Source organism: Physcomitrium patens, chromosome 21, assembly GCF_059467195.1.
Source record: "Physcomitrium patens ecotype Gransden chromosome 21, ASM5946719v1, whole genome shotgun sequence".
Lineage (NCBI taxonomy): Eukaryota > Viridiplantae > Streptophyta > Bryopsida > Funariales > Funariaceae > Physcomitrium > Physcomitrium patens.
The window spans coordinates 1,284,739-1,304,659 of record NC_143430.1 but is presented as its reverse complement, the minus strand read 5'-3'; the positions used below and the strand labels follow the sequence as shown (position 1 = coordinate 1,304,659).

At 39.9% G+C, this 19,921-nt stretch overlaps 3 protein-coding genes across 7 annotated transcripts; all 3 read left to right on the top strand.

Moving 5' to 3' along the window:
* Window positions 1-229: 229 nt before the first annotated feature.
* LOC112274060 (uncharacterized) lies at window positions 230-2,355 on the top strand. 2 transcript variants are annotated; one of them, XM_024503212.3, is made up of 3 exons: window positions 230-352; window positions 506-603; window positions 852-2,355. In XM_024503212.3, the coding sequence occupies exon 3, from the start codon at window positions 907-909 to the stop codon at window positions 1,408-1,410; it is 504 nt and encodes a 167-aa protein (XP_024358980.1). In that variant the 5' UTR covers window positions 230-352; window positions 506-603; window positions 852-906; the 3' UTR covers window positions 1,411-2,355. The 2 variants fall into 2 exon arrangements, with proteins under 2 accessions (XP_024358980.1, XP_024358979.1); XM_024503211.3 differs by having other exon boundaries at window positions 230-375.
* Window positions 2,356-4,249: 1,894 nt separating this feature from the next.
* On the top strand, window positions 4,250-10,954 carry LOC112274422 (serine/threonine-protein kinase ATG1c). 4 transcript variants are annotated; one of them, XM_024503918.3, is made up of 14 exons: window positions 4,250-4,374; window positions 4,658-5,036; window positions 5,247-5,364; window positions 5,508-5,566; window positions 5,791-5,949; window positions 6,446-6,526; window positions 6,684-6,795; window positions 7,052-7,106; window positions 7,258-7,613; window positions 8,032-8,100; window positions 8,335-8,660; window positions 9,091-9,343; window positions 9,575-9,645; window positions 10,053-10,954. In XM_024503918.3, the coding sequence occupies exons 2-14, from the start codon at window positions 4,752-4,754 to the stop codon at window positions 10,281-10,283; spliced, it is 2,175 nt and encodes a 724-aa protein (XP_024359686.1). In that variant the 5' UTR covers window positions 4,250-4,374; window positions 4,658-4,751; the 3' UTR covers window positions 10,284-10,954. The 4 variants fall into 4 exon arrangements, with proteins under 4 accessions (XP_024359686.1, XP_090101796.1, XP_024359687.1 ...); XM_090245670.1 differs by lacking the exon at window positions 8,032-8,100 and having other exon boundaries at window positions 4,252-4,374; XM_024503919.3 differs by lacking the exon at window positions 4,250-4,374 and having other exon boundaries at window positions 4,505-5,036; window positions 9,584-9,645.
* Window positions 10,955-14,207: 3,253 nt separating this feature from the next.
* Window positions 14,208-17,935, top strand: LOC112274396 (SAC3 family protein C). The gene is made up of 7 exons (XM_073529939.2): window positions 14,208-14,673; window positions 15,389-15,604; window positions 15,801-15,901; window positions 16,036-16,257; window positions 16,423-16,647; window positions 16,821-16,906; window positions 17,110-17,935. Exons 1-7 carry the CDS (start codon window positions 14,208-14,210, stop codon window positions 17,498-17,500), a joined length of 1,707 nt encoding a protein of 568 aa, XP_073386040.1. The 3' UTR covers window positions 17,501-17,935.
* The last annotated feature ends 1,986 nt before the right edge of the window (window positions 17,936-19,921 follow it).

Here is a 19,921-nt window from a genome sequence, read left to right as displayed (position 1 = left end):
AAAATTATACAAACTAGAGAAAGTAAAAGTATGATATCAAGTTTGCAGTTCCTTACATTTCATTCAAGCAAACTTTTACTTTGTTGATAACTTTACTTCACTGCGTCACTGAGAGGTAGCAGAGTGACGTCGCACTGCGGAAATAGAAGATACTTCCATGACTGCGGAACACTCCTGACCGTGTACTCAGAGCCACCAGCCACGAACATTCTAAGACCGCGGAAGCTGGGCCTTAGAAGGGACAGTGAGTTTCTCAAGCTTTGCGTGTCGGTGTGGGATCTTGGGAGGGGGGATTGTTTTCCGGTCATCAATTCGGTGGCCGTATCGCAACAATCAAGCGTCCGAGCTGCGGGTGATCGACACTTCCTGATTCCGGTTCCTAATCTCTAGCTGGACCCTGTCGCTGTTACGGAGAATTTATTCACATAACATGCATTTTTCAGATGCTGTGACGAAGCTCTCTCGAGGAGCTGATAAGAGCCTTGGGCTTTCAATTTTTGTGCAGGCTTTTCTTAGTTGCGCTGTTGATATCTATTGTAGATTTCATTGCGATTTCATGTGATGTCTCCTTAAGCGCTGCATTGGTTCTTTAAAGCGCTGGAGGTGCGTTTATTCCTCTAATATTTCAATTGTATTATCATGATTCTTTTTTTCTTTTCTTTTTTTCTTTTTTGTTCTCGCGTCGTTGAAGTATCTATATTGTTGCCTTCGAGGCCGTTGCGAGTGCGGTCATTTTCTTGTCGTTGTTGCAAGAGAAGTTTCGGGGTCGGTTAGTTTAGGAAGAATGACTTTGGATTGCACCCTGAATGGGGTATCTCCTCTGACCACATGGTGGATTCTTGTGACAAAAGCATTGTCAAATTTTAGCGGCTGCACTAGATTGGTGAAGAGATTTTGTGGATAGACATGGCGTCCTTCAAGCCTAAGCGTGAGGTCTGGCCAGGCGATGTTGACGGTGAGCCGCAGACTAGGATCTTGGACACCGTCTTGGTTCAGGTTTCCAACAAAGCGCAAGAAAAATTTTCAAGCGCCATCCAGCGGTTGCAGCGGGGCACCCGAGCACTGGTGGGTACTACTGCAGCATCGAGTGTTGCTCCTTCTGAAGACGATCGAATCGTTCCACGACGTATCGACGATAGGTCGAATCTGAAGCGAGCACCATTTGTCAGACTCAACATCGTGAGCACAGAAGCCAGATCGAACAATCTGCCAAGGTCTAAAACGATGGGAGCAACGATTTATCGTTGGTTCTTGCCTCGTGGGTCGAGTAATCACCCTGTCAAAGTTCCAGCCGTGGATTCAACGAAGAAGAATAAGATGTTGGAGATCGACGTTAGCGAGGAATATTGTAAACCCCACTGCTGGAAGCAGCTCATCAGGTTTTTAAGAGAGCAATCGCACAGCGCGTAACACTCGCTGCACTACTCCCGCAGCGAACGGCTGAACTATGACCTCAAGAGCTACCAGTTGAACTTCGACGATGGCTGTTGGCGGGTTGATAAGAATTGCGCCTCGTCTGTGGCGATTGATAAGAACGTTGATCCAGACAAGAGGGCAAGAGCAATGCACACAGAATTTCTCAACAGGTTTTCTCCAAGTCGCGCAGAGAACGGTAGTTAGGATAGTCCTCAGTCTCATAAATCCAGGTGGTTGTCCTTCGCCTTTGCCTGCAAAGGTGACGTCCAAGGAAATATTGGAAAATTCCAAGCGAAATGTTGTGTCCATTCGGCACTAGAGGCAAAGTCGATCTCCGACCACATCTAAACTTGATTCGGTCAAGTTTCTTGCAACACTTGCATGTTGCACCCCCACCCCTTGGACAACATCTTGTTGAAAACGAAGTTGCACACGAAGATACACAATGTGATGGGCTATTTTGCCCTCTCTAAGACAAGACTTGGAGAAAGCATTCCAGAGCAGTAGTTTGTCAAGACTTGTAAATAAATAAAGCTGGGATTCCAGCTTGACATACACAGAGTGGGAAAGTAATTGATGTGCATGGAGACATGAAGGAGCTTGTGCAAATCCGAAGGAGTTATTAAATGTTATTAGTTCACATGGCTTGTTCATGACTGTTTCTTAAGGAAGTAGTTTGTTTCATGTACCATAGTAAAAGTTATCAACATTCCGAATCTGGTTTATGTGATATTGTGTATCATTTTTTAGTTTTTTTCAGTGGCTCTGACTAGATTGTTCCCTCTAGAATTTGAGCATCAATAATGGCATATTATATTTCCACAATAGATGTGTTACCATGTATAGAGATGTTTTTGTACAATAGATGTGGATGTATAACAAAAGAGTGTTGTTATGTGCTATATTGTGTAATACAATATATTTTAGTCACTTGCTGTATCCACTCCATATGAATGCATTTGATAGGTTTTGCAATAGCTTGAGATTCATTAGAAAATCATTGAAGTTTTCAGATTAAGTTTTTTATATAGAGAGCATTTGGTTATTATTATAATTTTCTTATTATTTTCATTCTATTATTATGGGCTTAAAATTAAATAAAAACCATCAGAATCACTACATTTTTCGCAACCATTTTTTACATGTATTTTGTAAGATCATGGCTCTCTAATGTTATTAACTTAGATAGAAAATATATATATTATTATAAGAGTAAAGAATGTTTAGTATGTTTATTAATAGAATTTATTATAAAAACTATATTGCAAGAATGAAAATTTACAGTTAATTCACAAGAATGTTGATTTCTTTGAATTGTAAAACCTTTAAAAAAAATACTTTATTTTGGATTTATAATATTATAATTAACATAAAAATTTAAATTTTAATATAGTGCAAAAGTACATCATTAATACTGTGTTTTACAAAAAAAAAAAAAAAAAAAAAAAAAAAAAAATTGAACATTCTTTACATTGGCATTGATCTTTAGAATTATGGTTGACAAATTTGAGTGTAATAAAATATAATGATAATTTGGATCATTGCATATTAATTGTAATGTCTTCTACTTATGTATAAAAGAGTAGCATATACTTGTGTATAGATTTGCATTTAGACTAAATACACATATTATTGCTTTTAAGTATTATCATTTACATATGATTAACAAATTTTCAAGCAATAATATACCATAGATTTGTACTTAGATTAGTGTTTCAGATAATGTACTTGGTCTTATTATTTTTTATTAATATTAAAAATAACCATTTTTTTAAATTAAACAATGCATTAGAGCCAACTGGGGGAGGGGGAATATGATATTGTTTTTTTGTTTTTTTTGTTTATATATATATATATATATATTTTTTTTTCTTCCTGATTTTGATGTTGTTCTTCTTTTAATTGATTTAATAGACATTAGTGTCTACAGTTCAGTTCGTATTGAAGTTATTCATTGTGATTGGCCACTAAAATCTAGTTATAATTATGCAACAAATGAAAGTCATGTCATATTAAGTTTACTTTTTGTGTTTTAAAGTTAATTTCAGGCGCTTGTATTGACTATTTATTCTTATAATTAATGAAGTAAAAGAATCAATTTAAATTCATGTAATCAAGTATTAGTTGAACTATTTCAATACTTTATTACATGTGATTAGTAAAAAATTATAAAAATAATTAATTATTAAAAAAACTCATTGAATTAAATTAACAGTCTCAACATACTTTATTATTTTTTTTACATAACACTTGACTTTATGAAAAAAGATGATTATAAAAGCTATTCATATAAATAATTACCCTAAACGAAACTTTATTAGTTAAGAACTGTTGATTGCCAACTGGAAAGTTTTTTATTCATTTTTCGCAAGTATTAAAAATAATTTAAAAAAATGTCTGTAGAATTACAAGTGAAAAAACAATAAGTGAATTATAGTATTAAAAAACAATAATCAAAAGTGAAAGCAAGACTATATTCAAATATTGACGCAAAGTCCTTCAGACCTAATCTACACATATTGTTAAACATATCACACACCCACAAATGTATCCACCACGTATAAAACCATCCTCACAGTTTCACCTCATTAAACCCCAATTCCATTCCCCTTCCCATTCCCATTCCCCATGTTCGCCACCATACACATCAAGACCCCGTTCACACCGCAGATACGATACGAAGCGGACCCGAAACGCAACTACCCGCAGCGGAAACTCCCCTTTTTAAAGTAAAAAGCGAGGAAACTATTGTGAGGAAAAGGAACTTTTTTAAGTTGGGGGGCGGGGGTCCGGAGGCAGGGAGTGTGGATCGCACACAATCAATCTCTCGTCCATATTGCGGAAGGACGAAGAACGAAGAATAGCGCGGGATTGGGGGTGGGGCGAGGAAGACGAAGAAGACGAAGGGATTGAGGAAGATTGAGAAGGGTTGAGGAGGATTGGGGACAGGGTGGGGTGGTAATGCTGCTGGCTATGGAGGAATGCTCGATTCGCACTCTTGTTGTTTGTGTGTAGTGTAGCGTGTAGCGTACTTGTCGGTGTGGGTGAACGTCGTCCTTCACGCTAGCAAGGGGGGGGGGGGGGGGGGGGGGGACTGAAGGAGACAAGGCTACTTTTAACGACAATTGCATGGACTTTTCATCGTTGGCGTATGCAATTGCACCGTGATGGACATTTGAATGGGCGTTGTCATTTCCACGCCCCTGCCGTAGCTTAGCTTTTGTCTTTTGCGTGTGTGCAGTTGGTGTGTTGCGTTATGTAGCCAGCCCTCGACTCGGCGAGATTTTGCCGCAATTTTACCGTGAATTATCTGTCACTTGGGAGAGGAGTTGGCGATGGCGGGGCGACTGCCAGGGGGGAATCATTATTTGGGGGGTGGGTTTGGAGGGGGCGGGCAGAGGGTGATCGGAGATTACATTGTGACGCAGCAGATAGGATCGGGTAGTTTTGCGGTGGTGTGGAAGGCGCATCACAAGCAGCACTCGGCTTTTCAGGTGGCAATCAAAGAGATCGCGACTGAGAAGTTGAACAAAAAGTTGCAGGAGAGTCTGAGGAGCGAAATTGCCATTCTGCGGAGGACTGATCACCCCAATATCATCCGCTTACACGATATTGTCGAGGTTGGTCTGGATTTCAGGAGTTTTTTTTTTTTTTTTTTTTTTTTTTTTTTTTTTTTAAATTCCCCTTTTACATACTTGTTGGAGAGTGTAAATTAATTCGTGGGGTAACCCTAATTCGGTGAGTAGGCGGACTTGGGTGAAACTGGGCAGCAGGGTTTTGGTTTTGCTATGGGCGGTTTTGTTGATGTGGTCGTTGGGGAGTGGGTGCAGGGGCAGAATAGGATATATCTTGTGTTGGAGTACTGCGCAGGTGGTGATTTAGCCGCTTACATCCAGCGGTATGGCAAGGTTGACGAAGTGGTCGCACGCCACTTCATGCGGCAGCTGGGTACGTAATATTTCTTAGGATTGTAAAATTGTTAGGGTGGATGAATTGGAACACATTTGGGGTGGGTCTATATCACGTGTTAGGATAGAAGTTAAAATCCTTGATTATCTTGTGTGTGGGGTGGACAATTGTCGGCATTCCAGGAGCTGGGCTGCAGGTGCTACGGAATAATAATTTGATACATCGGGATCTCAAGCCGCAGGTTGGAATGACACTATTTCATACTTTGCTTTTTCTGCTGTCATATTGGTTTGTCAGGGCGGAATTGTAATGTATACTTTGCTTTTCTCGCACAAATTTTTTGGGATATTTCTTTGTGGTAGTTTCAACTGTGCGTGAAGTTCTCTCTGCTGAGCGTCCTGTCTGAAGTTGAAATTTGTTAGGCTGATCCTTCCTGTTTAACATTCTTCTCTCATTCCTTTGCAGAATCTGCTGTTATCCACGAACGATGATCTTGCAGTATTGAAGATTGCGGACTTTGGATTCGCTAGATCGCTTATGCCTCAGGGCATGGCGGAGACCCTATGTGGATCACCTCTGTACATGGCTCCAGAGATTCTCCAGTCAAAGAGATATGACGCTAAGGTAGATGTGCTTTTCTCACAGTTTAGGACTCTCGACCAATATCTTCATGCTTTTTGTCCAACAATCCTCTTGAGCACTGCATTCCTGAATTAAATGGTGTTCAGTTACACCTCTTGTCTTGATTATCCTGGAGATCAAGTTGCAAGGATTGCGTTTGGATTTGGTATGCGATTGCGATTGCAACGGTGGTGGCATATGAAGTCAGTTGGGTTAGAGGAAAATCAATGATTTTTGAAGATTCACCTTGAGTTGGAATCAAAAAGTAGTTCGTGGGAGTGTTCAAAATATTTATTTGGCCCAAGCAAGCCCAATACATCTGTGCATTTCAAGTATTTGTAGAGAAATATTTGATTATCTTCTGCCCCATGTCGGTTAAGTGCACATTTATGATGCAAATAGAGTTATTGTGATTGTGTCCTGCACTTCTGAGTTGCTATTTGTGGTGTTTGTTCTTTGTTATTGATTCGAGTTTGTCTTGGATTTGGGATCTTTGCAGGCAGATCTGTGGAGTGTGGGTGCTATTCTCTACCAGTTGTTCACTGGTCGACCTCCTTTCTCTGGAAACAACCATGTTCAGGTAATGCTACGTCATTGCTAGTTATGTTTTTACTGAAAAGAGGTGCTATTCTTTGCAACTGGCTTTACGTTCGTATTCTCTCTTTGGAAACAAGTTGTGCATTTTCCGACAAAAAAATGTCTAATTACTGCATGTGTTCTTTAACGCTGTCTATCAGCTGCTTCAAAATATCCTCAAGTCTACAGAAATCCGCTTTCCAGATGCAATCATGGCTCAGTTACACCCAGATTGCATAGACATGTGCCGTAAATTGCTGCGCAAGGACCCAGGTGTGTTGCGTTCTCCACTTTATGGTGTGGTCGGATTTTGTCGCATCCTTATGTTACACACTGGACTCCAGTTCAATTTACATCTCCGTGGTACACAGTTTTATGAAATTTTATGCTGAATAAGAGAAGCTCTAAGCCTTCAAAGAGGCAAAGTTTTTCTTTGTTGCACCGGCTTCGTCTAAGTCATGATTTTTGACTATGTAGTAGCTCAGGTAGTGTCGCTGATGCTTGTGAGATATTTTCCTTTGTTGAGCAGTTGAACGGTTGGCTTTTGAGGAATTCTTTGCACACCCCTTCATGGGAGCAATGAGGTAATCCTCTCTCGCTTTCTTTCCTTCTCCCCCTCCTTTGTGTTTTATATTTATGCCTCCTTGGACTGTAGACACATTACACATGCCCGGTGCTGGCTTGAATTTTTATCATGATTATTCACGTGACACGAGATATCATTCATGTCTCTAGATCCAAGGCAGACGACATGCAAACAGGGGGGAGCACTTCTGGAGGTACTGGTGACGCAAGTGAAACTTCTCAAGAAGATTGCTTTCCATTTACGCTGGATGATGATCAACAAGACTCTGCACATGGGAAATTCGCTTCGTTAAAGCCGCCTTTGTTTTCGGAATCACCACCCAGCAGCCCGTATCTTCCTCCTACTGGAAGGAAACCGAATTCAGGGCATTTGTCTCCAGCTGGAATGGGCTTTACTGCACCTGATCATCCCGACAACAGGTCTAGGATTCTTGATGGAGTTGCTGAAGGAAGTGCAGGTTTGGATGGTGATTTTCATCCTGCCCATTCTGGTTCTCCCACAAAAGGTAGACATGTAGCTTTCTTTGGAGCTGTTCTGTGCCTGGAAGTTATTTACACTGTACTCCTCCCTATCTCTCTTCTCTTTGTCGCTCTCTCTCTCTCTCTCTCTCTCTCAAAGCCCGTGACAGCCTAATCGTGGGTTTGTTAGAAGACCACGGCCAAATTGTATCACTATTATAGACATTTGTTTCTGGGTTGTAGAAGCTGGCTTTGATGGAGTTTTACAGGAGCTATGTATTTTGGTTGGTCTATGAACATCAAATGACGAACGCGTGACAACGAAGTCCTTGTTTTTTGTGATCCATTAATGGGTATTTGTTAAATGCGTAATCTAGTTCGTCTTTTACTCCTTCTCCTCCTTTTAATGTTTTAATCTTTCACCTAAATATCCCACTCTTTTTTACCTTTTTTTATTGAATCTAGGAGGCCGTACAGTTGCATCTCCCGTGATTGCTCGTGCTTATCAGAAATCTCCATGTGGGAAACTGAAAGGTGTTTATATTCTCCCTTGCATTACGCAAAGGGCCTTTTACGTACCGCATTTATTTGTAATTTTGTTGTTTGGTTTTCGATTTTTCTTTCTTTTTTTCGGACTTATATTATGACTTTGGAATCCCCGAGATCTTGGAGCTCTTGGTATCCAATTGCTACTGTTTACACCTGGGACCTTGGCCTTTCATTATTCGTCTTAGCTCATTCATTCCCCTTGTGTTGTATGGTTTGCAGGTGCATTGGGAGATTCCATTGATACAATTGAACGTGAGTATGTTCTCGTGTCAGTTCCAATAACATCGACTGAAAATCTTTCGAATTCATCAAACGCTAATGATGCTGGCGGAGTCCAGCAAAGAAGAAGAATTGATAGTTTCCCTCAGAAAGTAAATAGTCCATACGTGGGCACAAGTTCTGGAGGAGTTGGTAGTGGTGCCAGTAACTGTTCAGTTCCATCACATAGCTCACAAGAAGCTGAAGGTCCTTCGCAGCATCCACCTACTCGACTTTCCTCTTTACAGAGATGTGCACGATTCATTACAGAACTCGCCACAGACAAGGTTGGTTTTCTGTATAGGTATAATTGCATGTGATGATACTTTTAGTCTGCTTTTTGAGGGGCTTCAGAAAAGGGCTTTGTTATTTTCTCCCACAATTGAAATTGAGTTGTGATGATGAGAGGTGTACCTGTGGTTTCTCGCATATCTTTTCTTTTACCTTATTCTTCGTCAATGCATCTCTTCTTTCTCGTGAGCAGAGTTAGTATGTAAATGGATTGATGTCTCAACATTGTGTTCTAATCATTTTCTTTTTGGTACCATCTGAAGCTAATTATTATTTATCTCGCCCTTACTATGCACCTTTTATCTATCCGGATGTCCTACTTCCTTTCCCTTAATATACACTTTCGTTTACTTTGGGTTCCTGCTTCGAGGACGTTATACATACTGGATGGCTGTAATGACTTTACCATGTGGGTGTTATCTGCAGATGAATAAAGAGCTGGGATTAGAGGCATTTGTAATTCAGCTTGTGTGCCTAGCAATCTGGAAGGAAGCACTTCATGTCTGTCAAACCTGGGCTGATTCTGAACACGTTGGCAGTAATGGAGGAAGGGGTGGTTCAGAGGATATTGAAAGCCAGGAAAGATCTGTGGCAAATACTTGTTCTTTAATGGAACGGGAGTTTGCTTTTGCTGTTGAGCGAGCTGAATCCTTAGCAATACACATAGATATTGCTGATGGTAAATGAGCGTCCCTTGTTTTTTTTTTTTTTTTTTTTTTTTAAATTGAGATTTTCACTGAGGGAATGATAACAGTTGGCATCTGACATGTTTCAAAAGCATTTGTTCTTCGTAGGATTATCTCTTCTGGATTAATTAGTTAGAGCTGGTCTGGAAAATGTGTATCTTTTAGCGGAATTGATTCTCCTTATGTTTGAATTATAATCGTTGGAGTTGATCAACGAATTGCAGCTTCTGCAGAGATGCCAGATGCTATGGAGCTTATATTCCAATCAGCCCTTGAACTCGGCAAAGCTGGAGCGGTACTTTAAATAACCTCTCTCAACTTCAGATCATCTTTTTTGGGAGAATCTATTAAACTGGAGTATAGGAGCAATCTCATGCTCCTATGAAATCATCCATGATTTTGCATGATCTTTAGATGGATTTTCCAGTTCATGTGGGAAGGTGTCATGAAGATTGTTGTTATGCTTTGCAAGAAATACAGATGTTGTGTGAAATGTGTAGGAGGTGTTGAGTTAAGAGGTAGGTCTTGCTTCTGCTTGAGGGTTTTCTTAAGCAGCTCACTTTTGGAACATTTACGGTATTTCACCATGTCATTCCAGCTGTGATGTGGCTTGATACTTCAATCCACCATTTCTCGATTACAGGGCCTCAGTGTGTAAGTGCGAAGTAATTAAGTGTTGTGATGAACTGTCTTGTGCGTTAGGTGGATGAGCTCATGGGGAGTATGGCGAACGCCTCCTCTGCTTATGAGAAGGCTGCTTCCCTGCTATACTTTCTTGTAGTCGAGGCTGTATCACTACCAATTCAGCCTCCTCTACTACTCTCCGACATTGACAGGCATCGGCTTCGTCGATATTATGATAACATAACTGCTCGCCAGCATCAGTGCGCTGCCAGTGCTCAGACCCGCCACGTAATTATGGCCAAGACGTAATGACGGAAGGTTGACGAATTCTGGCTTGCGTGCTGAGGAGCTTGAAAGATTTCTCTAGTCTCTGTTAAGTAATACAAACATTTTTTTTCCAGAATTGAAATTGGATCGCCAAGCCAAGTATACTCGATGGTGGCCGTGTATCTGGTTTGCATTGAATTAAGATTTTGAGTTAATCCACTCAGAAGGAAGATGGGAAAGCAACTCGGCGGAACGATGGCTTCCTCTCCTGTAAGGTGAATCAGTAATGTAGCTACCCTTGGATCTTACAAGGTAGCGACTGGTAGCAGCGTTCACCATGGATGCGGTAGTTAATCTCTTCGAAACCAAGCGGCCTGACGACAAGCCAAAAATTTAATTAGAGGAAACTTGCTGAGTCAACTGCTTGGCAGTCTGAAGGTGTCGGTGGTGATCGGTGTGCTCAATTTGTCTCAGGTCTTTAAAGTAAGTTTAGACGACTCCAGCCTACATCCTGGAATAACGGGTTTAACGCAGCTAGAGGTTTGTAAATACTACATAGGATAAGCTAATTCTTACATCAAGTTTGGGCAAGATTTCTTTGTCATTGTACTTAATCGAAGACTTGTAAATTGCGCCCGGGTATACTTCTGTAGGCTCTAGAACTGGGTTGGGATATCATATCTTCTGCTGAATTCCAGTCACATATTTTAGTACATTGCACTTTATGTGATTGTAGCCCTGGTTGAGGATCTCAGTGATTAGTTCTTGATATGCTTATTCATGTGCATTGGTGGTGAAATTCATTTTTCTTCTCTTTTTTCATTGTTAACTTGCATACTTGTTCTTTGAGCTTCAAATTTTGAACGATGTGACGATCGTGTACTTGTTTGCCATCATCTTCTACGGTTGAATGGTCAGCTTGTCCGCAGTCTTTCAAAAGTATGACAATCTTTCCCAGGATTTCAACAGGAAACCTGTACAAAAATAAAAAATAAAAATTCTCGGTCAAGGATCATTTCTTAAACACGCTACTCTCAAGGAACTACAACTCGAATAATTAGCGCTGTGTTTATACTGCGATATCTTTTGTTCGAGTTGACTCAACATGCAACCCAATGGCAGGGCACCTCAGTCATGTAACCATGTTTTCGTAATGCAAGCAGCTCTGTTCACATGTAGCAGATGCAGTTATATCAAATGCACAACTCCGTAGGCGAGCGACAGCAAGGACGTCAGTACATGAGTTGCACAAGAAATCCGCCAAAACATCCAGCTGAATTGTGTATACTCGAGAAGTGCGCAACATTTTCTAAACAATTTCTACTTTTTTCTGAGGCAGGCGGTCAGAGCTTTCAAGAACAGCAGGAAGAACATGAAGTGATACCGGAAGCATCGGAATCAAGACCAAGGAATTGAAAAAGAACCTCGCCATCGAACGACTCGCAAGTCAATCGTAGCACCTTTATGACGTGCTGCCACCACATGCCCATCACTGATCCGCCGACGACAATCGGCACGACTCCTCTCTACAAGTCCCGACTACAAACACGATCTAACGATCTGCTCACAGTTGATTCCGATGCACCTCGCGTTGAGCCCTTCGTAAGCTCCTCCTCCACCAGCTTCGTTTGCGTTGAAGATCTCGAGGCTCAGTCCCTGATCTAGCTCAGCGGTGAGCCGGATCTGTCCGATCCGTGTGGGAAATGTGACAACATAACGCACATTTTGTCAGCGAGATGCGATCCCGGTTCCAAAGGAACGTGAACCTCACGATCGATCCGGGTCGAGTTCGCCGAATGAAGCGCAAAACCCATGTTCCTCACTGAAGGAAGAGATTAAAGAAGAAGTAGCAAAATCGGTGGATGGGTCTTCTGAAGGGCGGTCCAGCGATGAGAATCGCATCGATTCTTGCGAGTGGTTCTGGCTCCGACCCCGTCGGCAGATTCTTCTCATCACCGACATCGGAAAACGACACCGCGCTTGAATGCACGGGCGCCTCAACCGACGTGCATCATGATCCACGGCCGAAACCTTTTACTTTTCTTCTCTTCGCTTTTATTTTCTGGGTTGGAACTTCAGTAAAATCATGGCCGTGTTACGAATATGGGTTGTTTTAAGAGAAAAATATTAAAATTGAAATATCTTGTGAATTGAAGAAGGTGATAAGGATGAGTAGGACATCCCATGTAAGTCTATTGGATGTGCAATGGACCAGGTGCGTATTTTTGGTATGACCTACTTGATCACTACTAATGTGACCCAGCCACTGGATGTTGGATGCAACTTAAAACAATAAAATACAAAAAAAAAAAAAAAAAAAAAAAAAAAAAATATCTATATGTATGTGTACTACATGTATTATAATAAATTATTTCAATTTATACATCTAAAATTATCAAAATCAAATGTATTCTAACGTGAATCAATTTTGATTTTTTTGTGTAATTCTATTTAATTTTATACGTATATACAAGTGTATGATAAATACAATTATTTAGTTGATTCAAGTCATATGCTATAAAATAGTTACAATTAATGATTTTTAATTTACGTAAAATAATTAAAAAAATTGTAGTGAATTGGTATAAAAAAACTACATTTAAAGTAATTGAAATAATTTTACCACGAAATTTCTATGATAAAAACATAACAAATACTTTTAATTGGCTCTACATTTCAAGTTTTCTTTCATCACTTGTCTTGCTTAAAAACCATTGGCTCACTTGCATAAATATGTAATCCATTATGATTTTAACATTAACAAATTTATCTATTTAACTTGTTTTTCGTCTTATTTTATTTAACATGAATATGAAGAATTTTAATAGATGAGTTCAAGACAGGAGTTTTGAATACTTAAAAAAATCTTACTACTAACTACAGATATTTGATAAATATTTTATTACATGAAATATATTAACATGGTTTTAGAGAAGAATAAGAATGTAATATAATTTCAAAATATTATTCTAAAATTTCCAAAAAAACAAATGCTCGAAATTCTGCTTATTATTTTTAAAATAAAATTTTGAAATAATAAATTTTAATAATCATTATTTTTATAATAAGTTTAAAACACCGAGATGGATTCTTAACTTGTTTGAGTACAAATTTGTGTCTACACCCAATAAGTACCACAAAATACTCATCTCTTACTCTATTGAAATATAGAATTCATGTCACGACCAGAATATATAGGACGTAGTTTGACTCGCGTCAAACGGATGAGGATGTACCCCACACAACGTTCATCAAAATTGTGAATGGTGTTCATTAACATAACGAACAGAGAGAGAAAGAGAGAAAGTGGACTGGGGAATGGGTTTGACTCGGACACCTGGAGCAGCCCCTGCGAGACCCCATTCACACTGACACGGCACGGTGACCGGTCCGCAAGTGGGAGGGGCATCTGAGGCGCGGGGGTGCGGGGGTGGGAGCTCTCTCACTCACTCGCCTCGTTGCTTGCTCCCAATTCCCCAGCCGTTTTTTCTGCTTTTTTCCCCTCTTTTCTGTGTGTCGCAGGGGTCAAAGGATGCCCTCCTCGGAGCATCATCGCCAGCTTTAACTTAGTTGCGTCTCCTCTTCTCACACACTTCGTTACCCAGTCTGTATTCTGGCTGGGCTTGTCTTCGAGGGACGCCTCGGATGGGGCGCCGGCGCTGGAGAACGTGATGGCGGTGGTGGAATCGGGTGCGAGAAAGAGGACTTCGATGGGCGTGGAGTAGTCTCTGCAAGCGAGCGAGCGAGAGAGCGAGAGGGAGAGCGTGGTGGATGAATTGTGGGTTGTTCTAGGTGAATTTGCAACCCTGGTTGGTGCTGCTTTGCTCTGTTGCGGTCGGGTTTGGCCTTCCTTCTCTTCGTGTATGTGTGTGGAGGCGATGGAGGGGTGAGTGAAAGAGGAGAGTGGATGATATTGGAGTGACGCTCTGCAGCTCATTGCGGCCCACTGAGGCGCAGGTTATAGTCATGGCAGACATGGGCTCATTCCCGAACAGGGAGATACCCAGGCAGAATAATAGTTACGGTAACAACGGCTATGGGAATAACGGATGTGGTGGCAACGGCTATGGAAACGCTGGTTATGGCAACTCTGGTTATGGAATTCATGGCTATGGGAATAACGCTTACGGGAATAGTGGATACGGGAACAACAACTACGGCAACGGCGGCTATGGCGGTCATGGTTACGGCAACCATGGGCCTGGGCACAACGGCTACAGTCATAATAGCCGTGGGAATGGCGGGTTTGATACTTTTGATCGGCGGGGGCATGTGGATGTTCGAAAACCCCAGCAGCAGAATGCACATCGCATGCGGAACAACCGACCCACTAATTGGCAGCGAGGACCTGTTGCACCTGCTCCATCATGGCGTGACCAGAGCCGGTCGGCCGAGGTTGGAGGCCGCAATCACCCTCGACCTCGCACTCCAGGTTGGAAATCTCTCAAATGTTATAAATTGCTTGCCCACAGGTTTTGCATCATTTTTTTCCCCTATTTGATGACCTTCACTGATGCTCAAAGTAGCGGCAAGATTTGTAGAGGCGAGGATGATTTCACGTGTCTTAATTCTGCGATATGGTAAAGTGATAGATTTGTGCTACCAGAATGTTTCTTCAAAGGGTCTGCAGGTCGTTTTTTGTGTGGAAGTTTTCGGGGTTTCTTCGCTTCTGAGGTACAAAGGCTGACCGTAAAAGATATAGATGGGCAGATCGAATTCCTGCTCGATCCACTAGAAACTTTCAAAATGAACGCTGAGGCTGTAAAGAATGTAACCAAACAGGATTCCATTTAACTTTACTGATAACTTTGCACTTTGCAATTAATATTTTACGACTTTTCAGTTGCACTGGAGAAGTGACTTCTTACGTGGATGACACTTTGTGCAGAGACTTAGTGCAGTGCTGCAGTTGGTGTATGATCTCCAATTATGCTGAGAAAATTTTAGAGCAAGTCACTGGAAATTCGGAAGAGATTTTGCACGTTTCGTTTCTTCATCTGTCCTTGCCCTTACACAGAGGGGCAAGGAGAGCGGGTCACATTGAATGCTGATGTCTGAGTCAAGTTTAGGGGTCTGGAGCATCAGAGAGTGGTAGTAAATACAAGGACCATGGCATGAAGCCTCCTAAATGTTGCTTCTGGTTGCAGAGTTGGTGCAGGCTGAAGCGGCTGGAAGACGACCCTATTCAACTGGCACGCGATCAAGTCCAGATATAAGTCGTGAATGGCGTTCGAGCAGGGAAAATAGCAGGGAAAGGGGTGCCGCGCCTGCACGTGCTCTTGCTGCTTATGCTGATGTTGGTGTTGAAAGCGAGGGTAACTTGACGACGTCAATTGTTGGTACTTGCCAAGACATGTGCCCAGGTCAGACTTTTACCCAGTAATTCTTGCTAGTTTTTACGATATAAGTTGGCTTGCGTATAGGATGATCCTGGATGACGAATATGAATGTGGCTGACACGTTACCTATCTGGTGATTTCTCAGTTGTTTGTGATGTTTCTCCTAAAGATCACAGTCCTTTGTTCTGATTTGTGTCTGTCGTGTTTGTTGGAATGACAGTTCGTGAGCGGGAGCAGCGTCAAAGGCTCAGGGATCTCGCTATCTTTGAGCGTATCAATGGTAATACGGCCAAAACATCAGCAGATCTTGCTGTCAAGAAGGTATTCATACCACACTTTCAAAGTTGCAGTTTGGACGTCTTCGGAATCTTAACTGCCGGAACATGAAATTTTCATCTGGTACTTTTGTTGGCGTTGTCAAGCTTCGTATGTAACGTATCATAGCTTGGTTACAGTTTTGCAGGACTATTTCTGTTGCCGAATTGCATCCTTCAGATGTACGACCGCAGCATGTGCTGTGGGGTACGTTACAGTACCTGTTGCATATGTTGGACCGACGTGACTACAATTTTGAATCTGTTCACGCCTTTCTTTTTGATCGGACTCGTGCAGTGCGTCAAGAATTAGGGATGCAATGCATTGCCAACAGCCAGGCCATTACTATGTTCGAAGAAATTGTAAGTTGGTGATGTGTACAATGCACAGCTACTATTTGATGTTTGAATTTTTTTCAATATTCCCTTCTTTCTCGAGGCTGTCATGTGATCACTCATTCTGTCCATCAGGAAACATTTATTTTGTGAAGATGTTGGCCTATCTCTTACTCGATCGTCTCTATGCAGGTCAGGTTTCACATTATGTCTGAAAGGGAGCTGAGGGAGAAAAAAGTAGCTACTGGAAATGAAGCAAACTCGCAATTGAATTTTCAGCAGCTCTCTAAATCTCTTCTCACACTCCTTAACCTTTATGGTGCCGTCGATGCTGAGGGTGGCTCTGGGTGGTTGCATGAAGCTGAGTTTTATGGTTACTACGTGTTGCTGAATTTGGGGGACCGAGATAATTTCAAGGTTGGTGTTTTGACCCAGTTTCTAGAAATGGCCCACGGATGTTGGGATTCGGTTGAAGTATGCTCGCTTTTGTTTTTAGTGATGGAGTTTGCTCGTGAAGAAGCATTACATCTGTCATGGATTTGTGGATGACTCATAGCATGTGTTAGACCTGACTTGGGAATTTCTTGCAGGCCGAGCCGTTGTCGTTATGGTTCCGCAAAGTGCGATCATCGGTCCTGCAGGCTCCCGACTTCGTGTATGCTCGAAATGTGTTGAGGTGAGTAGACATCTCGCCTTACGATTCAACGTTGATGTACCTGAAGAGAACGTCGCGTCGCTCTGGTGTTTGCTTGCGCCAGATGATTAATAAGGGTGTACTGGTGTTGCGCTGGGCCTTTTATGTACTGGTATTGGTACTTGTTGCATTGGCATCCTTCTTGATGCGGAATTATAATGGATCAAAACTGTTGAATTTTTCAGGTGTTACAGGAGCGATAATTACAAAGGTTTCTTCGATTTGGCACAGAAAGCTACCTATCTTCAAGGCTGCTTAATGGAGCTGTATTTTGGTCAGATGCGTACCTTGGCATTGAGAGCCATAAATTGTGGTAGTTACAAAATGCACCCCTATCCGGTGGCAGATATTGCTGGACTCATACTGATGAAGCAGGGCGATACTGAAGAGTTGTGCAAGGCCCATGGCTTGATAACAGGCATTGATAAGGAACAACACTTGTCGCTAATGGCGAAGCAGGCACCTTTCACCCCTTCCACACAGACATTTAGACATCAGTGCACACTAATTAGTAGAAAGCGGGCTCCCACTTTTTATGAGGAGATTGTTGGAGAACGAGGCGATATTGAGAGATGATGATTCTGAGCTCCCATCGAAGCTTGTAAAATATCAACTTGGAAGTGGGTTGCCAGGAATATAACATAGTGTACAGGAAGAGCTGTGGGAGTTGAGAAAAGGTGGTTTATTGTCCAATTTGGAATGTGAAGCTGGGTCTGTATATCTGCCGTCCACATGCTGGGTTGCGTATCAGTGCACAGAGGCAAAGTTCGTCGATGACATGCACCACCTGAAAGCTTGGTGATTATTGTAGTCCGAACATAGTGACATCGTTCTAGTTGATTTTCCCTGGTATTCTATTCCACTAGCTTGATATGTCATCAGCTGCTGCTCTAACGAAATTCTCGCAAAATTTGTCGACATAGCCTTCGTTGAAGGTTTCAGTTTTTAGCTAAATTTTGCCTAGCTTAATTTTGTAGAAATTCTAACAGTAATCCAACAACGTTCAAGGGATTCGTGTACATAAGGATGCTGTTGAAAGTTCGTGTTTTTGCCTGAATAGTCTTTTGAATGAACTCTGTAGGGTTCAAGCGGGCGAAGTTGGGACTGCGAAAACAAACTTGGGATGAACTTAGTTTCATGGATGTGAAGAACCCTCAACTTTTTTCCGAAGAATATGGTAGTTTGAGCAGTAGTTCACAAGATGGAAAGTATCATGTTAAAGTTTTTTTTTGAATACACCCCAAAAAACATAATTCTTGTTATTGTTATTACTTTTGATTTTGATTTTTTTTCTTTCTAAAAAGAAAGTGTTGTTTTCATAATACAAATCAATTCTAAAGAAACTTATGATTTTTTTAAATAAAAAATGAAATATTAAATATAAAAAAAGATAATTAATAATATCAAAATGTTAAAATTTGGAAGGACAATAATAAAAAAATATTTGTAATTTATAGTAATGACAAAACTCTAGAAATAGAACAAAAATATTTTAAAGCATTTAAAAGTTTTCTTCTTATATGAACTAAAAACATGTTCAATCATCTAATAAATTAATATAATTTTTTTAAAAAAAGGGCTAACTACCTTTTTGAGAATAAATAAATATATATTTATATACAAATCAATTGACATGTTTGGAATGGATCAATCATCTTAGAGTAGTAGTTGAAATAAACATCTTAAGTTCCTAAATGGACAAAGTTTATAACAATCTAGAGTACAAAAAAATGACTTACTATCTATAATCTTAAGAATGAAGCAATTGTGTCTTATGATCTCATTTAACAAAATCCTTTAAATCTATCTAATTGTGTTCTGGTCTTATTTCTATAGAATTTTCCTACTCATCTTGATCTTACTCTTATTATACAAAAAATCAATACAAATGTTTACATAGTTTTTTCATTATAACCATGATTGTTATCTATACTTGCTTTTCATATACTTGCAGTCCTATTCAAATTAGCTCTCTTACTTGGATATTATTTTATATAATGTCTTCAAAGGGCTTTACATTACATTTGGTCCACATATAACATATGAATATGCTATGTAATAAGAACTAAATAATGTGATTTCTTTTGTATTTGGATAATAAATGTTTTGCAAAATGACTTAACTTGGAGATTTTAGAGTTGATGACTTTGAGAATATTAGAAAAAAAAAAAAAAAAAAAAAAAAAAAAAATTATGTTCTAAAATTGAAGGTGTCATAATCTTATCATGTTATTCACTAAAAAAACTATTTGTTTTTCTTTCAGCTCAATTAAAATACATTAACATAATATGTGAAAATTTCCATCTTTTGAGATTGTATTATTTTGAAGAAAAAAAATTAAATAAATAAAAAAATAAATAAATAAGGCAAGTACAAACAAATATAGATACTTTTATACTTAGCTAAAACATTTGCATCAACAAAATAATTCAACTTTTAAAATTATCTTTAGTGATATCAGATATTTATTTTTATTTTTATTTTTATTGTATCATCATGGCAAAGGTTATTGAAATGAAGAGTGTAATGAAACACATGCAAAAGCAAAGAATAAAGCTAATACTTGGAAGGCATCAACTCAATATACCACCAAAAACATTGGAAGATTGATTGGAAGTGAAGATATATAAATAATTGGAGCTACTTCAACATCTACACCATATTATGTTACTTCTCCTATCTTGGAACTTTGTTCATGTGTTAGAGAATCAAAAATTGCCTTGCTTGAGAAGTTTTTTAGTATAAGATCAAAATTTTAAGGATTCATTAATCAAGTATAGCTAATAATTGAGCTTCAACATCAAAATTATCTAACTCCAAGATCACAAATTGTTTTTATTGAAACATAATTTTAAATTAAGCTTTATCATGGTTTTTATCTATTTTTGAACAAGTAATCCAATATTGGATAATGTGAAGGCTTTTTTGGCAAACTTTTAATCTATGTATGGAAAATATGATGCAATTTGTATTATAATCAATAAAATTTGTATTTTA

Bases quoted from the DNA above. Each gene is read 5' to 3' on its own strand.
- LOC112274060 (XM_024503212.3), top strand. From the start codon at position 907: ATGGCGTCCTTCAAGCCTAAGCGTGAGGTCTGGCCAGGCGATGTTGAC.
- LOC112274422 (XM_024503918.3), top strand. From the start codon at position 4,752: ATGGCGGGGCGACTGCCAGGGGGGAATCATTATTTGGGGGGTGGGTTT. The intron at 6,796-7,051 runs GTGTGTTGCGTT...TTTGTTGAGCAG, and splicing joins ATTGCTGCGCAAGGACCCAG to TTGAACGGTTGGCTTTTGAG. The intron at 8,661-9,090 runs GTTGGTTTTCTG...TGTTATCTGCAG, and splicing joins CAGAACTCGCCACAGACAAG to ATGAATAAAGAGCTGGGATT.
- LOC112274396 (XM_073529939.2), top strand. From the start codon at position 14,208: ATGGCAGACATGGGCTCATTCCCGAACAGGGAGATACCCAGGCAGAAT. The intron at 15,605-15,800 runs GTCAGACTTTTA...TTGGAATGACAG, and splicing joins TTGCCAAGACATGTGCCCAG to TTCGTGAGCGGGAGCAGCGT. The intron at 15,902-16,035 runs GTATTCATACCA...GCTTGGTTACAG, and splicing joins CAGATCTTGCTGTCAAGAAG to TTTTGCAGGACTATTTCTGT.